At 61.4% G+C, this 18,960-nt stretch overlaps 2 protein-coding genes across 2 annotated transcripts in view; both read left to right on the top strand.

Moving 5' to 3' along the window:
• The window catches only part of LOC102526166 (inactive ADP-ribosyltransferase ARH2), a 33,667-nt gene extending 30,030 nt beyond the window's left edge, over positions 1 to 3,637 (top strand). The window contains exons 5-7 of the mRNA XM_006218182.4: positions 767 to 894; positions 2,034 to 2,166; positions 2,819 to 3,637. Coding sequence (XP_006218244.1) covers positions 767 to 894; positions 2,034 to 2,166; positions 2,819 to 2,976 — 419 coding nt within the window. The 3' untranslated portion in view covers positions 2,977 to 3,637. The remainder of the gene's footprint in view (positions 1 to 766; positions 895 to 2,033; positions 2,167 to 2,818) is intronic.
• A 201-nt stretch (positions 3,638 to 3,838) lies between these two features.
• On the top strand, positions 3,839 to 15,611 carry LOC116279733 (uncharacterized). The gene is made up of 3 exons (XM_031676158.2): positions 3,839 to 3,939; positions 4,027 to 4,140; positions 11,320 to 15,611. The coding sequence occupies exons 1-3, from the start codon at positions 3,839 to 3,841 to the stop codon at positions 14,816 to 14,818; spliced, it is 3,714 nt and encodes a 1,237-aa protein (XP_031532018.2). The 3' UTR covers positions 14,819 to 15,611.
• The last annotated feature ends 3,349 nt before the right edge of the window (positions 15,612 to 18,960 follow it).

Genomic DNA, 18,960 nt, shown 5'->3' with positions numbered 1-18,960 from the left:
CCCAGCCGTGACCCCAGGTCTCTGTGGAGACCGCCTGGCATCCCTGAGGCTGGACGGCGGGGGCGGGCGCTCCCCACTCTCAGGCCCCCCCGGCCTGATGCTCTTCCCACCTCAGTCTGCCTCGTGGACTGGCTCCCCAGCCTCCCTACTCAGCTCGCACTCGGCTGGGCCTCGAGCTGGACGGGAGGACGGGACCGTGTGCCAGCCCAGCCACCGAGGTAAGGATGGCGAGGCGCTAGGCCCAGAGCATCCCCTGCCTCCGGTTCTCGACCACGGGCGCTGTCCCCAGTCCCCATCCCCGGTCCCCGTCACCCACGAGCCAGCACAGCTGCTGCCCCAGACTTCCTGGGACAGCGTCGCACACACGTGACTTCAGGAAGTGGCTTCAGTGCCTCTGGGGCATGGACGTCAACCTGTTAATTAGGGCTGACATCCTCTGTCCTGACTCGGCAGGCACAGTGTTGCATTAACAAAAATGCACAGGTTTAGAATTTCCAAGGGAACGCACTTAAAGGTGCTGCAGACTCTGCCTCAGTGTAGAACATCTGAGTCGCTTTTCCATCTCCACCTTCCTTGCTTGTGTCTCAAAGTGGCTACGAGTGTGTTTTTAAATTTCCAGAGCAATTGTTAAGGCAAGGTGCCAGGTTCCCCTCCGCCCGGCTGGAGGCATACAGCCTGGCCTCTGTCCCCTCCCGCTCACTGCCCCCACAGCCGCGTGCCCAGCAGGACGGCGACTACCGCCTGCCCACCTGCTCTTTGTGTTTAGAGTACCAAGAGCAGTGGTTTTACTTCGAAGCCAAATGGCAGTTTTACTTGGAGGAGAGAAAAATCAGTGAGGACTCGGAGACTGAGGCCAGCTTTCCCGACCACTACGATGCAGAGGAGCGAGACAAGGTAGGCCTGCCAGGTCCGGGCCCCATGCCCAGGAGCCACCCATACCATGGACGACTTCGTGGAGGGAGCCTGTTTGAAATGGACACTGCTTTTACCTTTTCATTTTCTCTGGTTATAAGCACGATTTGTGCTAGAAAAATTGAAAATGTGATTTTTAAAAATATTCCGTTTCACTTCATCTCTCCTAGGGGCTGGGGGCTGGGACGTACGGTCGCATAGGATAAATAGGTTTGTGCAAACCACCTGCATTCCCCATGCTGAGAAAATCCCCTAAGTGGCTGAAATCACTGGGGTCACATTTGGTAGCACAAGAGAAAACCCTAAGTAACTGTGGCTTAGCCAAGACAGAAGTTTTCCGTCCTTACATTGAGGGAGTCCAGAATTGAGTCAGAATTCCCTTGCAAGAAGGAGCTGAAGATCCTTCTGTCTAGCTGCTCTGCTGTTCTCAGAGCATGCCTCATAGCCCAAACTAGCCACCCCAGCTCCAGCCAGCACATCTGCATTCCAGGTGTCAGGAAGGAGTAGGGAGAAAGGAAGGGCCCACCCTTCCCTCTTCAGGTGCTTCCTACTGCCCTTTCATTCGTGTCTTACGGCCCTCCCTGGGTGCAGGAAGACGCAGAAACACTTCTTCCAGTGGAGACGCTGTTGTCCCAAACCGACGCTGACTCTGTTGCTAAGGCACAGGGGAGTGATCTGCCCACGTCCACCTCCCTGCTCTCCTCAGTCTCTCACAGAGGGACTTGCTCTGTGCCACCAGCTGCTTGAGCCATCATTGCCCACAATCTCCAGCCAGTCTGCGGCCCTGACCACACACAGTGCCTGCTCGACCTCGCTTGTCCCTTCGCCCCACCCAGGCCGCAGGTCGCAACAGCCCCTCACTGCACTTCAGACCCTTTGCTCGCAGACTTCACTGCCTGCAGCTAGCACGTTCATTTATCTGGGGGGGCTGGGGGCATGAGGGCCGTGGGAGACTGTCTCCTGCTCACTGTCCCTCCGCAGCCTGGGGCACGCCTGCACAAGGTGGCATCACATAAGTGCTCGGTGAGCGAGTGAACAATGGTCCCCTAGATGAACCAGGAGCTCCTGCTGTGATGTGTCTGACGCAGTGTCCCCTCCCCTGATGGTGGCTCTTTCTCCAGACCTACAGGAAGTGGAGCTCGGAAGGTCGCGGGGGACGGCGGGGCCACGATGCCCCCATGATCGCCTACGACGCTCTCCTAGGAGCCAGGGGCAACTGGACGGAGCTCTGCCACCGGGCCATGTTCCACGGAGGTGAGACGGTCCTTCCCACACAGCCAGCCGCCTCCCCCTCAGGAGCACGCAGTCCGCAGTCAGCCCGTCCCAGGAGCACACAGTCCGCCCGTCTGGCTGTGCTGACGGCTCAGGGTGTGAGGAGCTGGACTCCTCGCCTCCCGGCAGCAGTGCCAGTCCCTCGCCGGTGGGTTTGCTTCTCCGCCAGTGGCCATTTCTCGGCCAGTGTGCAATAAAAGGACACCCGCCAGGCCCCTCCTGCATGCACAATCCCCACCCACACTGCGGGGACCTCCAGTTCCCGGGAGACGGGGAGCAGCGGGGAGGACAGCAGGGCCCTGAGCAGCTGGCTGGCATGCGGAGGAGGGGGCGGCCCCAAACCCGGCTGAGGGCAGGAGGGCAGCCCACGGGGCCAGGAGCTCGCGGGGTGTGGCCCCCTGACAGCCAGGGCGTCCAGCTGTTCCGGAGGGGAGAGGGGACGTCTGCCCCGCATCAGGTGCTGCCCAGAGCGAACCTGAGACAGCCCCAGGCTGCCTGCGCGGGGGTCTGCCCAGAGGAGCCTCCGGGCGGGCCTGGCTGGGGGGTGGCTGGAGGCCCTGGGGGCCAGTGCAGGTCATGGAGGGGCTGCCGCTCTGCCCAGGGCCCTGCAGACCTGTGCTTCCCTCCGTTCCAGGTGAGAGCGGGGCCACGGGGGCCATCGCAGGCTGCCTGTTCGGGTTGCTGCACGGCCTGGACGGCGTCCCCGGAGGCCTGTACCGGGAGCTGGAGCACAAGGAGGAGCTGGGGCGCCTGGGCGAGGCCCTGTACCGCCTGTCCACCCAGGAGAAGTAAAGCCGCTTCCCTCCCAGGCCCCTCCGCCACACGCAGCTCCCGCGACACTCTAACTCCCCCGACTTCAGGACTCTAACTGCTGCATAAAATACATCGCTTGTCCTACGGGAGTCTTCTTCCTGGCCCAAGCCCAGGGCCTTACCGCTGCCTCACTGGATCTGACTCCCTCAAGCCTCCAAATACAGTGTCACGGAGAGTCTCTCGGACAATCGGTGTATTTTATTCTGTCGCAAAACTAACGCTCTCTGCTCACTCACTGGACGGCACTAACCACCACGGCCCTGCTCCAGCGGGCCGCCTCCGTCTGCAGGACCCCGCCGCTGCCTGGTTTGAGCTCTCAGATGCGCATTTGGACAGCTGCCAATCTCAGGCTCCGCGGCCTGGCGGGCCTCGGCCACGCGCACCGCAGTGTCTGCACAGCAGAGGGAGGAGCAGTAGGTACCGGAGCCCAAGCGCTGCGCTTGACCCGCCGGCCCCGGCTTCAGTCGCACTAGGGGCTGATGGAACAACTAACTGACGAAGTAGGAAACACAGGGTCTGCTGCCCCGCCCCCAGGCCCTGACAAGGAGCAGGGCTGGTTCCTGTCCCCTGTGGCCTGGGCTTCTAAGCCGACAGCCTTGAGAGAGGACACTTGCTCTTGCTAAAAATAACCTTGGACCCAGTCTTCTTGAAGTAGCGTCTGGTGTGAGTGAAATGGTGGAGGGTGATTGACAAGTAACACGCGCTTGGCAGCTTGGCCAGCCGGTCCTGTGACTGCAGGCTCTGTGTGTTGGAGGCCTGCCTCGGAGCACAGCCAGGCCATCCCTGCTGGCCACTCGGACACAGCCCTGAGGCCCTCCCCGGCACCCCACTCCCCCCCCCCATGCCCCGGGCTGTGGGCATAGGGCAGGCATGCTTCCAGCGAACCCATCACTTTTCTTTTCTGAGGGAAGCGCAGGCTCCCCTCCGTGCCGGGGAGAACCCGTGGGCCTTCACGTACACGCAGAGGGTGACACGGTGGTTTCCACGCACGATCCTGCATAACTGAACTAACCTCGCTGCTGGTGATAGTTTCCGGTCCAAAGAGGCAGAGGCACAGGCCCCTCCACCAGGCAGGGTCCACACAGTGCTAGTGGGTGTGGGGGAGTCACTGCGAGTTGTCTTCCAGGACCAGACCCGGTTAAGGTGAGTGGACCCCTTTCCCAGGCGCACTCGACGCGGTGGGCTTCCTGTTTGGAAGTGATGTCCCGTTTCCCCAGCTTCCCCCCAAAGCGGCCCTTTCAACTCTGCCATGCGGAAGGGAACCGCCGAGAGGAACGGGGTGCGGCTGGGTCAGAGGGCCCTTGATCCCTCTGATTGACGACCGAGGAGAATCAAGCCCGTCCCTGAGAACCAGGGAGTGAGTCTGTCTACAGGCCGACCGTAAGTTAGACACATTCATAGGCATCATAGATCAGAGTCAGACTCCTTCCCCGTGTCTTCCTGCTGTTACAGAGGGACGCAGATGTTGAAAAGGAAAGCAAACCCACTAGAAGCAATGAGGAGAATTCCACACCTGCTCAGATGTTTAAAACTGTAATACTTAGTGGCTCCATCTTTATTGGAAAAGGAAGACCTGCACACAGCTTCCAGAGCTCAGCCCCACAAGTGGGGCGTGTGGGAAGCACGGTTCCTCCGCACCGTCACCCAGACTCAGCACCAGGGACCAGAGAAGCATGGGTCCTTCTGTGTCCTTCCAGAAAGCTCTCCACACGCTTGGATTTGTGTGTTACACACATTCACACACACACACACGTGCACACACACACATTCACACACGTACACGCACTGACACAAACACACTCGCGTACACGCACACACGTCCGTTCACACACACAGACACAGGCTCACGCTGCCTTTCTCCGCAGATGGGAGCTACGTGTTACGCAGTACTTACTTTGGGCGTCTTTCACTTGGCCACTCTTTAGTTCTTCCTGCGTCATCACGCGCGCCCCCCTTGGCCTTTTGCGCTCTTGCTTGGAGCTCCCCCACGTGTGCCGTGCCACCACGTGTGCTCGGACCCTCTGGCGCACTGCCAGGTAGCTTCCTGTCCTGAAGTGGCGTCTTCAGACGCTCCTCCTCGCGCTGACTCCAAATGTCCATTCCTGTGCCTCTGAGAAGTTCATCTCCACCAACGGCACGGCGGGTTTTCCCCGCAGCTGCAGGGGCGGTTTTGCCTCCGGCTCCCGGTGGACAGGCGACGGTGACTCAGGGCAGGTGTGGGTCCTGGGGTGTGACCCGCGCGCCGTTCCCGCCTGCGTCTGTAGCCACAGCCTGTGTCAGTGGTCCCGTTGCTGGCACAGGACGTGGGCGTGAGGTCTGGGGCTGGGGGGCAGCCCTGCCTGCGGCTGGAACGTGGTGCCCGCTGGAAGGGCTTGCATTGTGTCCCAGGGGCAGGCCCCCAGCTCCTGCCTGTGGCTCCGATGTGGGGGCAGGTGCCTTGCCCCCCTCAGGCGTTTTGAGGCTTCAGGCTGATTTCAGTTAATTCCTGTCCCCACGCTCTTTGGCTGGAAGGTTTTGCATTTAGTATTCCAGTCATGTTCCCTGGTGTTTTCACGTCTGGGAGCAGTGCAGACACAGCTGTCACTTCCCTCAGGCAGGGCTAGTCACGGGGCAACAGCAGGAGGGCCCCCTCGGAGGTTCCAGCGGCCGGCTCTCTGACATGACCATGGTGACCGCCACCTCCAGGCGCATCTCCCCAAACCCGAGCACCGTCAGTAGGAGGCTCAGGGAGGGGAAGGCCCTGTGCCACAGAGGAGCCTGAGCCCCAGGCTGGGTGGAGAGACCAGTCTGACCAGCCAGCTCCTGCTCCGTAACTGCCCTCCGGCCTCCTTGACTCCTCGAGGCTTCACCACAGCCCCCAGCCCCACAGGGGAACCCCGCCCCCAGGGCAGACAGGACTGGGAGAATCGACCCGACGCCAACTGATGGAACACAAAATACCCGAGCTGACGCTCTGCCAAACATGTGGGTTTAAAACTCCATCGTGAAATTCACCCCAAGGTGGGGCAGGAGGACCGATGGGGCAGGGCGGGGGCAGCGGCAGCAGCCGGCTCTCAGGCTCTCAGGCTGCCGAGCTGCAGGCAAGACGGCGCCCAAGGGCACCTCCACCTCGACCCCCACCCCCACGATGCAGATGGGAGCCGCTCGCTGGCCTGGCTGGAACCCAGCCACAGGGCCCTCTAAGAGCTGCAGCCACAGGGGGCATCGGCAGCCCGGGTAAGCCAGGGGCCCAGTGTCCCTGCCGGGCTGGGCCGTCTGTGTTTCTAGGGTCAGAAGGCACTCATCACCTTGCTTTGCTTCCTTCCTGACCTGTCCTAACTGTCCTCAAGTGCTTCCAACACACACAAGTCTTAGTAATAACAAAGTATCTGTGGTCCCCTCAGCCAGGTTCACCAACTGCTGATGTACTGATGGTGAGCCCCACCTGCTGCGCCGCTCTCCCCGCCTGTCCCTCACTGCACGTGCGCACACACGGACACAGACACACACACAGACGTGCACCCACACAGAGACGCAGACACAGAGACATACACAGAGACACACATAGACACAGACACACAGACACACGTGTGCACACACAGACATGGACACACACAGACACGTGTGCGCAGAGACGCAGACACACGCAGACACGTGCATGCAAACACACAGACACATGCAAACACACACTCATACGCACACACACACAGCAGTAGTCATCATCAGGTTCGAGAGGGCGTCCCCAGAACACACTGCTCAGTCCCCGAATCTCAGGTCCTGGAACAGCCGCCCACGCTCAGGGCCTGGGGCCCCCGCTGGACCAACAGCCCTCTGTCCCCCCACGGCCAGGGCCAGGATGTGAGGTGTAGGTGCAAGGCCACGGGGTCTCCAGCCCAGAGGACACCCACCCTCCTTTTCCAGACTCACTTCCAGGAAGCACAGGGTCCAGGTTGTCAGGCTGTCGCTGGCACAGTGTCCGCTGTTAGCCACCTCGTCACTGAGTAAAGCGCAAAACAGCCAGACATTTCTTTCACTAGAGAGACAGGCGCTGCCCACCGGGGCTGGGGCTGCGATTTGCAGTCGCTGTTACAACGGCCACGCGGCCTCTGGCTGTCCCTGCAGAGACCGGGGGCAGCCCACTCCTCTCTCCCCACCTCTCCTGAGCCCACGGTGCCTCTACAGTCACACGGAGGCGAGGCATTTATTAAGCATCGGCTGCATGCAGCCCCACCAGGGGCTGGAGGAGGGCAGGATAAGCTGGCCTCCATGGCTCTGCAGGGACGTGGGGACGCAGGGTCAGGAGCAGCTGTGGTAACAGCACAGTGTGCAGGTGCATCTCCATCCACACCCTGAGTGAGGCCCGTCTGTGCGCCAGGCCGGGGGTGGGGGCAGAGTCCGGCCCTGTCTCTGTCCCCTGGGTATAGTTGTGGGGCGGAGAGCATTAGCACGTCAGATGATGCAGTTCCGCTGCTGCCGGGTCCCCGGCAGAGCACACACCTGGGGTGGCAGGGGACCGGCCTGGGGGGCTGCTGGCCAAGAGCTGGGGAGGGGTCTTAGCGCCACAGAGAAGACCCCTGCCAGGGTGGCAGGAGGGCCGCCGTGTGCCCCTGGCTCGCCCTGAGAGGGTGGGAATGTGGAAATGGGCGAGGGCGGGTCAGCGGCGAGTCAGGGGCCAGACGCGCCCCAGACCAGCCGCCAGCTCCCTAGAACACAGCATCCCCGCCCAGGAACTGCTTCAGCGCCCGGGGTGGTGGCCGGGGGGCGGCGGCCTCCCCCCTCCCCCTCCTCCTCCCCTCCTCCCCAGGATGCATGAGCAGGGTCTCGCGGGGGCAGGGGCCCTGCTGGCAGGTGGCAGAGGTCAGCCAGGCCCCAAGGAGGGGCGGCCCCCCTGGCGGCACTGGACACTCCTTGCCCTTTCCCTCGGCTGGGATGCAGGGTCCGGTCCTTCCCACACCCGCACACCACAGAGGGTCTGGCTGGCGGCCAAGGTGGGACACGGTGTGTCACAGTGGTGACTCTGGTGTCCCTGTGTTTTCAAGTGACCTCTCAGGGCAGAGTTACTGACAGGACTGAGTCAGGAACATTTACTGCAGCCCTGTTGTTGATACTGGCCCTGAGAGAAACATGTTCCAGCCCTGTCCTGGGACGGGCTTGGTCACGTCCACTCCACCAGGGGTGGGACATGAAGCCACAGGCCCCACCGTCCCCTAGGAAGCACTGGCAGGGCGGAGGCGCGCTGGCTGACCCTAGACCCCCATTGACTTTGATGGGCGGGAACCGTAACCTTGCCTGCGTGTCCTATGCTGGGAGGTGGAGGAAGAGTGTGCTGGGCTGGGCTGGCCTTTGGGTCTGGAGGGACAGGCCGGGCAGAGGACCATGCCCCCATGGGGCACTCGCCCCCACGGGCACTTGCTCCCCCCACGGCCACTCTGACTTAGTGACTTTGGGGTGCAGTGGCCGGGAGTGTCACACTGTGGGGGACGCTGAGAGGCCTAGCAGGACCAATGCAGATGGTGCCACTGCACACCTGGGAAAGCAGGGGCATCAGAACTGGGTCGTGAAGGATGAATAGGAGCTCGTCAGGGGGTGCAGCTGTGCCAGGCCGGAGGCTCAGTGTGGACGAAGCATGGAGCTGGGAAAGCACCCAGCACTGCCAGGAGACATAACTTCAGGAGCCCAGAGCTTAAGGCGAGTGGAGGAGAGCTGGGCAGAACCTGGCAGGAGGCCCCGGCAGAAGGACTCTGTGCAGCAGGGAGTGGGCGTTCCCCTGGGGAAAGGAGAGACCATGTCCCCCCGTGGAGGCCTCAAGCTGGGACAGGAGACACGTGGAACCACACTCGACATGTCTGAACTTAGAGCTGCACTCGAATTTCAGACGAGGGTGTGTAGCAAGGGTTCTCCCGTGATGCGCTAGGGGCGCCCTGGGCCATGTGCTCAGGAGGGGACATGAGAAGCCCCACTCACAATCTGCCCTAAGTAGCAGGAGTGGCTCACGCAAAGGCCCTGGGGTAGGAATGAGCTCAAAACTGGCCGAGTGTAGTGTGGCTGGAGCAGAGTAGGAGGCCAGGTAGGCTGAGCTCTGGGCCTGGAGAATAGGGCAGGGGGACCCCACATGGAGCCCCAGAGGCTCCTGTGTGCATGAGGACAGCAGGCTCTGGGCTGGAATTCATCCCCTTCTGCGGCTGTGACCCCCTACTTGGCTGGGGACCCCCACGTAACAATCAGGGTAGAAGTAAATGCCCCAGCACTCGGCCACAGGACTGACCTCACCTCCTCACCATCCCCTCGGGGGTCCTAGGCCATGTCTCCCTTTGGAAGATAGGCAGGGACAAGTCCAGGGCTCTGGATGAAGCACCTGGACCACTAATCCACCGTGGGCATCTGTAACCTGCCAAAAGGTGGTCTCTGGTGACCCCATGCAACCCTTGGCGAGTGACCTCATCATGAGGGAGAGTGGGCACTCACACAGACCACGGAGCAGACGCCCACAGAGACCACGGGGGCGGTGTCAGGGAGGGGCTGGTTTGATGCAGGTGTCACAGGTGGGCGCCATCTTGGACTGCTGACCTTCCCAAATAGAGCACGACACCGTGGGAGCCTGTGGCTCCGTCTCCCCGACCCTCACTGCCCAAGTGCCGCCTGGGGGGCCCAGGGCACATTCCCATCCTGTGGCCAGGCTGACCCACACCCACCTCATGGCTTAGAGGTCTGGGTCTCAGGTGCACGGTGGTCTGCGGTTGGAAATAGTCCACTCCATCCCAGTGGTTCTCAAAGTGGGTCCCTTCGCCGGCAGCTTCAGGGGATCTGAGCTGGGGCTTCTGGGGGTGCCACCCCGCTGTGCGCGCTTCCGAGTCCTTCTGGTGTTCCGACGTCCTCAGCGTCTGAGGGCGGCTGAGCAGCCGCGTCCACGTGGGTTCACGGTGTCCGGTGAATTCCGGGTTCTGGGGAGCCCAGGGAGTCAGGAGTCCACAGTTACATCCGTGCCCCCTCACTCCTTGAAAGGAGTGATTCTCTGTCCAGATCCACTGCCGGGCAGTGGATGGACAGACACCCGGCCCACCCAGGGGCTCTCCCGTCGGGTGGTAGGCCAGCAGGGGGCGCAGTCGCAGTCAGTCCAGCGCATGAGGGCTCCCAGCAGCTTCCTAAAAGTTAAGTTTGTGTGCAGCTTCTAAAAATGGAACTCTCTTTTCTGCAAAAACGCATAAAGTTACAGAAAGAAACATATGTTCACATACTTTCTTCCTGTTTGTTCTTGGCCTGTGTTTCCGGCAGCGTGCGGAGCGCCTTCTCACAGCGGTTTGTCCTCCAATGCGGATGTGGCCGTATTTGAGCCCCACCCGGTGTCAGCCTTCTAGGGCGTCTGCAGTTGTCGGTGTCACACGTGGCACTGGGAGCGGTCCCTGCAGTCTCGGCTCTGCACCCTGATCCCCCCCCTTGGAACGAACGGCTAGCAGGGAGGAGGGCTGGGCTGGGGTTCTGGGCACATCTTTGCCAAACTACTGTCTGGAGAGGTGGCTTTGTCTGTCCAGCTTCGTCCTTGTGCTGGGCAGACGCGCCCTCTGGGGAGAGCCCCTCGGCCTGGACCCGGGCCCAGAGCCCGCACCTCCCAGAGACTTCCCTTCCCTGCGAGGTCACAGCCTGTCGGAGGCTGGGCTGCGGTGCAGGGCTCACGGGGGCAGGGCCAGGAGAGCGGGGGCTCAGGCCTCTCAGCCTCGAGGGTTCCCCAGGAGCATGTGTCTCCAAGGGGGGGGCCAGGAAGGCAGAGCCTGGCCAGTGCCCCCAGCTCCATTCCCTCCTGTTCTGGGGGCCCCGCACATCGGTCCCACCCCCGTGGCCCCCCGAAAGCTGAGTTCCCCTCCTCCCAGGGCCCGAGGGTCTCACTGCTGCTCTGGGAGGCTCAGCTCTGGGGACTGCACGCCCTTGGGATGAGCCAGGGCCGAGTCAGGACGTAACACGTTACGGTTAGAGGTGTGCACAGACCCAGAGGACGGAAATGCCTTATGCTTCTTCCTCCCCAATTTGTGCAAGCGAAATGTGCCCGTTATTTAAAGACATAAATACCGTACGCACGCAGGTAACTTTCCAAAGGGCTCTCGCAAAACCATCTCACATCAGCTCTCCAAAGCCCTGCAGAGGGCGCGAGCCAGAAAGCACAGCCAGCGAACTGAAAAGGAAGCAGCGCCCCGCACCCCTGCCTCTCAGGCAGCAGCAGAGGTGCACCCAGATCCAAGTCCCTTTCTGTTCCTGGACCTCTTGGGGTCAGAAAGGGTAGCTCTGTAAGGGCGTTCTGTGGAGCCACCTTGGAAAACACGATGGTAAAACTGACGGTTCTTTTCCCTGCAGCCCCAAGAGCAGCAGGATTTGCAGCAACAAGAGGCCCATTGATGTCCAAGCCCTCAAGAAGAAGGTCAGCAGGGTGACCTGCGACCTGGCAGCCCACGCCATCCTCAGCAGCCTGCTGCTCTACGTCACTGACCTCGAGGACGGGCCCCAGGGGCCTCCTCCCGCCAAGAGGGCAGAGCCCGCGGCAGGCGGGTGGTGCTGTGCCCCCGAGCCCCAGGGTGCCCAGCGGCGGCCCACACGCTTCCAGCTCCTCCAGGCCAAGTTCATGGGCACCGGCCGAGGGCCTCTCAAGAGGACCCGGGAGGTGGGGAGGCTGATCTGCAAGGACCGGCAGGGCCCCAGCAGGGGCCTGGTGGCGGCCACCATCCACAAGCTCCTGGAGAAGGCCGGGGAGGGAGCCGGCCGCCCCGCGCAGGCCCAGGAGCCCCTTGGCCGCGAGAAGCCCCGGGGCCTCCCGGCCGGGAAGAGCTCTGTGAAAACCATCCTGAAGATGTTCTTGGCTGCGGAGAAGAAGGAGGCCGAGGGGAGTCCTCCCACGGAGCCTCCCAGAGCTGCCAGGGGCCCCCTGCCAAAGACGGGGGGCAAGCGGAGCTCCGTCCTGGCCGGGCTGCGGGAGAAGTTCGAGCAGAGCGGCTGCCTGTGCGCGGAGGCCCGGGTGCTGCCCGTCCGCGTGGAGGACCGGAAGAAGAAGAGCCTGCCGCGGAAGAGGCTGCGCCGGCCCGAGACCCGCGTGCTCCGCACGGCCACCGTGGCCAGCACCTGCATCCGCACACCCCCCGCCCGCTTCCTGGCCTGCTCAGCCGAGCCTGTGCTGCCCTTCTGCCTCGCCACCGTGGTCTGCAGCCCCCGGGCCTGGCTGGCCCACTGCGCCAAGGTCAGCCACTCGGCAGGCCTGGGCCACGCGCCCAGAGAAGCAGGCCCGTCCTCCTGTGTGAGGGAGATGGCTCCCAACGAGAGCAGAGCACCAGGGTGGGGGCAGCCCCCGCAGCCCTCCATGCCCTGGGTGGCCACTCCCAGGGACAGCCTGGAGACGGTCCCCTCTCCTGCCTCCTCCAGGGGCGAAGCCCTTCCCCGCCATGAGCCCATGGCGTCCTCACTTGGACCAGCCAGCCCAGGATGCGCCGGGGCAGCCGGGGGCGACAGGACGGGGGCCGCCCCAGGGATGGAGCTCGCAGGCCGGGAAGAAGGGGCTGCCCCCAAAGTCACCCTGACCATCTGCAGTTCGGAGGATGAATCAGAAGCGACTGCAGGCTCAGAGCGAGACCCCCTCTTTGCCGTCCAGGAGAGCCTCCCAGAACAGAAAGCACCCGGACAAATCCCACCACTGGACGCACCCACAGCCCAGGCCACACGGCGCACACAGCCGGCCGTGGAGCGGCCGCAGGTCACGGTCAGGCCCCCGGTCGTGCACACGGTGCCGCCCCTTCCCACCACCCAGCACCAGGCACCAGGCCGTGAAGACCGGCAAAACCAAGGCAGGAGTCTTCAGGGGGGAGAGGGCGAGACTGGGAACGCGGGAGCCCTGCCTCGCACCACGGCCCAGACAGGGGCTGGCCCCGCACTCGCGCCTCCGCGGGGTGCTCTCCGCAAGCATCCCGATGTCCCCACGGCTCTTCCCCTGATGAAGCCACAGACAAGCTTTCCTGCAGGAAAAGCAGCCAGACGCAGCCCCGAGGCTTCACACAAGCTCCAGGAGCACAAGGGCAGCTCAGGGGAAGGCGCTTCTGAGCCCAGTTCCGAGCTGCGTTGGCCACAGTCTGGGGAAAGGCCGGTGGGCGACCTCGGCCCCTCGCCACATCATTCCGCGGCCTTGGAAGACCCTCGGGGAGGACCGGCCAGCTGTGCCCTCAGCAGTCAGCCAGCACCAGCTCCCAAAGGGAGGAGCAAGACCGACGTCCCCAGATGGCCAGGGACGGGACTGGCCGAGGACGGGACAGGGCCTGAGAGCCTGATCTCTATGGACAAGAGCCCCCTATGTGAGCGAGAAGGACGCAGCGGGACCCTGTGGTCACCAGAGTTGACCTGGCCCTCAGCCAGGGCTGGAGGCAGCACCAGCCACAATCGTGGCCAGAACAGAGCGACATTCTCAAATGAACAACTAAAACCAAGCTTCAGAGCGCCCGGGCGGGTGACGGCTGCGGGGGCCTCCAGGAGTCCCCCGGCTTCAGCGACAGGTAATGCCCTGAGCCCAGGAAACAGGGTGGCAGAAGAGTCGGCCCCCTGGCAGGAGGGAGGCAGCCCTGTGCTGCCCACAGGCCCCGGTCTAGTGGTGCAGGAGCCCACTCCCCAGCCTTCGAGGTCCCTGCCCACTCCCCTGCAGGAGGCTGCCAGCACCCCACTCCCACTGGTCACGCCCAAGGAGGCTGCTTCCCATAAACCAGCCACAGGCAAAATGGAGGTGGCGGCTGGAAGCAGAAACGCAGGTGCTGTGCAGTGGAGCCATCAGGGGAACAGCCCAGAGCCCTGGACTCCTGCGCCAGGCAGCCTGGTGCCACAGGGAGGCCACAAGGAGGGGGCTTTGAGCCACACCTTGGGCACCAGGCCACTGCCTTCGGACAGCCAGCCAGCCACAGGCAGGGCGCTCCTCTGGTCCAGAGAGCAGCTTCCTGCAGGCGCTGGGCTTTCCCACCAGCCTCCCTGGGGGGCGACAGCAGCAGAAGGGCAGGGGGCAGACAGGGCGGCCTGGAAGGACGCCAACCTCCAGGCGCCCGGGCAAGTCGTGGCTGGGGAGAAGCAGCGACCATGGGCTGGCCTGGGCAGTAGAGAAAGTCTCCGTGGGCAAGAGGAGGGGGGCCCTGTGAGTCTGAAGGGTCCTGGAAAGAAGGGAGAAGCCTGTTTAAGTGAGAAGGCCAGCTCGAATGGGGCTGAGGCCGCGAGCTGGCCCCGGGACGAGGCTGCGGGGGATGACACGGTGGCCCCGACAGAGGAGGCTCCCGGCCCGCACACTGGGAGAGGCCCAGAGCACCCACTGGGGCAGGGGGCAAGGCGTGCAGAGGGCCTCCCTTGGGGACCCAGAGCCCAGGCAGCCGGGAACCAAGCTCCTTCCCCTGCAGAGAGCCCGATGCGCCGGACACAGGCCCCGGCTGGCAGGGTGGTGCCCCCCGGCTTGGCACGGCCCACAGGCAGCTCAGCGGAGGTGGTGCCCATCGTGAGCAGAAGTGTGGCAGCCGGGAGACCGGACCCCAGGGGTAGCCATGGGGGGCCTGGAGCACCATGCCGGGCAGGGGAGAGCCAGACAGCCCCCGGTCCCCGGCCAGCACAAGGCCCCGCAGTGCCCACATCCCCGCTGGGGGGCTGCCACGTGCCTGGTGCCCCAGCCCAGGAGAGGTCTCCGGACACCCACAGGGCTGGGAGAGGCTCACTGGGACGCGGACCTGGCGGGAGGGCAGCCCACCTGGCCAAGTACAGAGCCCAGAGCTTCAGCGACCAGAAGTCCTTTGATCTGTCCTTCAGACCAATGACTCTCAGGGCCAATGACACGTTCACACTTCCCAAGTGAGTCCCCGCGGGAACCAGCAGCCTTGCTCTGAGCGCAGTAGGGCCAGCAGAGTCGCTCTGTCTGTGGTGGCCCTGGGAGGACGTGAGCCTCGTGGCCTGCCACTGTGGCCGTGCTGGCAACACCCTGCCTGAGCTGGCGTCTTCACCAGGGGCGTTCAGGTCCCGCTTGTCTCTGTGCAGAGCAGGTGTTTCTAGGCTTCACCCTTTGGTGCGGAGCTTGGAGTGGGTCTGTGTGTCCCCTCCTGGGGGCTCGGGCTTCAGCTTTGAGGGCTCTCTGCCCCTTGTGGGGTCCCCAGCTGGCAGGCGCCTATGTGGCCCATCCTAGCTCAGACTCGGTGGGGACAGTGAGTGTCCCCCTCCGGTCCTGGAAGAAGACAAAGGGCTTCAGTTTGACGTAGTTTGACTCCTGGGTGGCCTGTGACCTTGACCCTGCCGGCCACGAGACGGTCAAGGAGACACCGGGATGCGGGTCTGGCCCCTCCAGTCCTGCTCAGGAAGGCCAGCTCCTGGGCCCAGCCTGGAGGGAGCCGACGGCCCAGGAAGGACGACAGTGGCCGTTAGCGCCGTTTTCAGGCTCCCAAGTCCAAGGACGCTGTTGTTCAGAGACTGTGGGGCGGAAAGTGAAACATCGCCCAGTACTGGTCTGTCACTGTCACCACAGCAGCCTCCCTGAGGCCCATGGGGACCCTGGATGGCGGCGCCCGGGTGCCGGGAAAGCTGCTTTCCCACGAAGCACGCCGGTCCCCGGCCACTGCCCTAGACGCCACACACTGCGTCCTCGGCCACTAAGGACAATGCACTTTCAGTCTGGAATGCTCGCATGTTGTAGAAGTCTAAGGAAGGAAATAAAAGTCTCCGTAAGCGTGCTGCCTGGAGGTGATTTTTCACTTTGTTCTCCAAGCTTGTGCCCTGCCTTGTTCCTAAAGCAGATGCCGGGTCACGGCTCCCGTGCATTTCCACCTTAGTCACAGGGCAGCCGTGAAGGGGCTCAGTCCCAGCGGCCAGGGCCCCGGGACGAGCCCAGTGGGACCCCCACCCCTGCCCGGCTCTCTGCCTGTGGTGACGCCTCTTGCAGAAAGTGGGTTCTGCTCTGTGAGGACTTCTCTTTTTTTAAACTTTAATGCACTTTTTAAAGGTTACTTTCCACTTACAGTTGTTACAGAACATCGGCTCCGTTCGCAGTGTGCACAGCCCATCCTCGAGCCTGTCTTACACCTGACAGTTTGTGCCCCTCCCGACCCTGCTCACCACTCGTGTGCTCTCTGTGTCTGTGAGCCTGCTTCTTTTTTGTTATATTCACCAGTTTGTTGTATTTTCTAGATTCCACATGTAAGTGATATCATACAAATATTTCTCTGTCCAACTTACTTCACTTAGCAGAATGCCCTCCAAGTCCTCCCATGTTGCTGCAAATGGCAAGATTTCATTCTTTTTATGGCTGAGTAGTATTCCACGGTGCATACACGCCACATCCGCTTTATCCAGTCTTCTGCTGATGGACACTTAGGCCGCTTCCATGACTTGGCTGTGGCAAATAGTGCTGCCATGATCGGTGGGGTGCGTGTATCTTTTCGAATTAGTGTTTTTCTCTTCTTTGGATAAATACCCAGGAGTGGGATTGCTGGATCACATGCTAGTTCTAGTTTTAGTCTTTTAAGGAGTCTCCACACTGTTCTCCAGAGCGGCTGCACCAGTTTACATTCCCACCAGCAGTGCAGGGCGCTCCCTGTCCTCCACGCCCTCACAAACATTTGTTATTTGTGTTCTGCGTATGGCAGCCATCCTGGCAGGTGCACGGTGGTGTCTCACTGTGATCCTGATTTGCGTTTCCCTGATGATTAGTGATGTTGAGCGCCTTTTCATGTGCCTGTCCTGCTGGCCGTCTGCATGTCCTCTTGGGAAAAATGTCTGCTCAGGTCTTCTGTCCATTTTTCAACCAGGTTTGTTTTGACGTTGGCTCACATGAGCTGTTCATGGATGCTGGATGTTAACCCCTCATCAGCCACATCATTTGTAAGTAGAGCTCTTCTCCCAGTCTGCAGGCTGCCTTTTCATTTTGTTTATGGTTTTCTTGGCTGTCCAAAGCTTTTCAGTTTAATTAGGTCCCATTTGTTTACTTTTGCTTTTATTTCCTTTACTCTAGCAGACAGATCCAAAAGATACAGCTGCGACTTACGTCACGGAGTGTTCTGCCTGTGTTTTCCTGTAGGAGTTTTATAGCACCTGGTCTTGCATTTAGGTCTTTAATCCATTTTGAGTTTATTTTTGTCCTGATGTTAGAGAACGTTCCATCATCAGTCTTTAACTGTAGCTGCCCAGGTTCCCCAGCGCCGCTTACTGAAGGGACTGTCTTTTCTCCCCTGTATATTCTTGCCTCTTTTGTTGTAGATGATTGACCGTAAGTGTGTGGGTTCATTTCTGGGCTCTCTGTCCTGTTCCGTTGGCCCGTGGGTCTGTTTCTGTGCCAGTACCACACTGCTTTGATTGCTGTAGCTCTGCAGTATTGTCAGCAGTCAGGGAGCATGATTCCTCCAGCTCTGTTCTTTTTCTCCAGATTGTTTTGGCTATTCAAGGTCTTTGGTGTTTCCATACAAATTCTAAAGCTTTTGTTCTAGTTCTGTGAAAAATGTGATTGGCACTTTGATAGGGATCTGCAGGCTGCCTTGGGTGGCATGGTCGTTGTAACAATATTGGTTCTTCCCATCCAAGAACACAGTTTACCTTTCCACCTGTTTGCTTCGTCTTCAGTTTCTGTCATGGGTGTCTTTTAGTTGTCTGAGTACAGGGCTTCTGCCTCCTCAGGTAGGTTTGTTCCTCTGGGTTATTCCTTCTGATGCGAGGGCGAGTGCATCCTTAATCTCTTCTTCCAAGAGCGGGTTGTTAGTGAGGATCCCTTGACGTCAGCTGGCCTGGCTCTCTCGTCCTGGAGCAGGGGCCTTCACATGGGCTGGGACCGCCTTTTCTTTCCAACTTGACTGTTCTCCTGGAGAGAGGAGGGACCTGACTGTGCTGCGTGAGAACCAGGCCCGTCAGCTCCCCTTCCAGGACAGGCCGGCCGACGGGACAGACGTGCATGGTGGCTGAGGTGGCACTGAGCTGGCCGGCAGGGTGCGAGGTCCCTGATCACCATCTGAGCTTTGTCGAGGCTGGGGCTCACTTCTTGCCTCCCTGCCCTCTCCACCCAGGCACTTAACTCAAAATCTAGCAGATAGGAAACTTCTTAATGCCATGGCCAGGTGAATCTTTGGGTCCCTGGGAGCTCATGGGACGTGCCAGGCCTCCTGGGTCACCCCTGCCGGTGTGGGTGTGCGGGCCCCCTGCAGAGCAGCACTTGGGGCCCAGCACGCGTGTCTGCTGGGTGAGTTGATTGTGACAGTTACCTGATGCATAGTGCTGCCCGGCTGGGGTCTGGGCACCTGGATGAGGACCCCCACTTCTGGGGTGGATCTGGGGAGGGGGCTGCACCTGCTGTGCTTCACTCTTACCCTAGTGGGAGCCGGTTGTGGACCGGACTGAGGTCGCTAGCTCCAGGGCTGGTCCGCCTCCTGGGAGGATGGGGTCAGAGTGTGTGGCCGCAGGGGTCCCGGTGCCCCAGCCCCAGGAGTCTTGGAAAGCCTGCCCCAGACCTGGGGTTGGCCCCCTGGGGCTGCAGAACTGAGCAGGCAGACACGTGGGGGTGGGGTCCCAGCAGAGGCCCCGCGATGGCACCCACTCAGCCCAGGCATCTTGGCCGCAGCTGGGAAGGGGATGCCCCGTTACCGCACCTGCTGGCACCATCCTGTTTATTCTCTCTATATCTGTACTTTGCTCCACAAAGGATTTGAGACAGTGTTTGGCAAAGAACATGATAGCAAACGGAGGAGATAAAAATATCATATTCACTGGGTGTTCCCGTTTTAAAATAAGACGCAGGAGGGTTTTGTTGCTATTTTAAATAGACCAGCATGTCCGCTGGAGAATGTGCCCAGTGGTATCACTTCAAGGGGTGGAAAAATGATCAGAATCTCCCCGATTGCTGCCTCAGAGAAGCTCCACCCTGTGTCCCCCGACGCCTGGTGGGTGCAGCGCAAGCCTGGACCCCAGGGGCCTCGCTCTGGATTCTGTAAAGCGGCTGCAGGTTACACTGCCCCCACTCACCGATGC

Source organism: Vicugna pacos, chromosome 14 (assembly GCF_048564905.1).
Source record: "Vicugna pacos chromosome 14, VicPac4, whole genome shotgun sequence".
Classification (NCBI taxonomy): domain Eukaryota; kingdom Metazoa; phylum Chordata; class Mammalia; order Artiodactyla; family Camelidae; genus Vicugna; species Vicugna pacos.
Note: the sequence above shows the minus strand (reverse complement) of the source record. Positions and strands in the feature narration are given on the sequence as shown.

Bases quoted from the DNA above. Each gene is read 5' to 3' on its own strand.
- LOC116279733 (XM_031676158.2), top strand. From the start codon at position 3,839: ATGCCCCGGGCTGTGGGCATAGGGCAGGCATGCTTCCAGCGAACCCAT. The intron at 3,940-4,026 runs GTGGGCCTTCAC...TGCTGGTGATAG, and splicing joins CTCCGTGCCGGGGAGAACCC to TTTCCGGTCCAAAGAGGCAG. The intron at 4,141-11,319 runs GTGAGTGGACCC...TTTTCCCTGCAG, and splicing joins CAGGACCAGACCCGGTTAAG to CCCCAAGAGCAGCAGGATTT.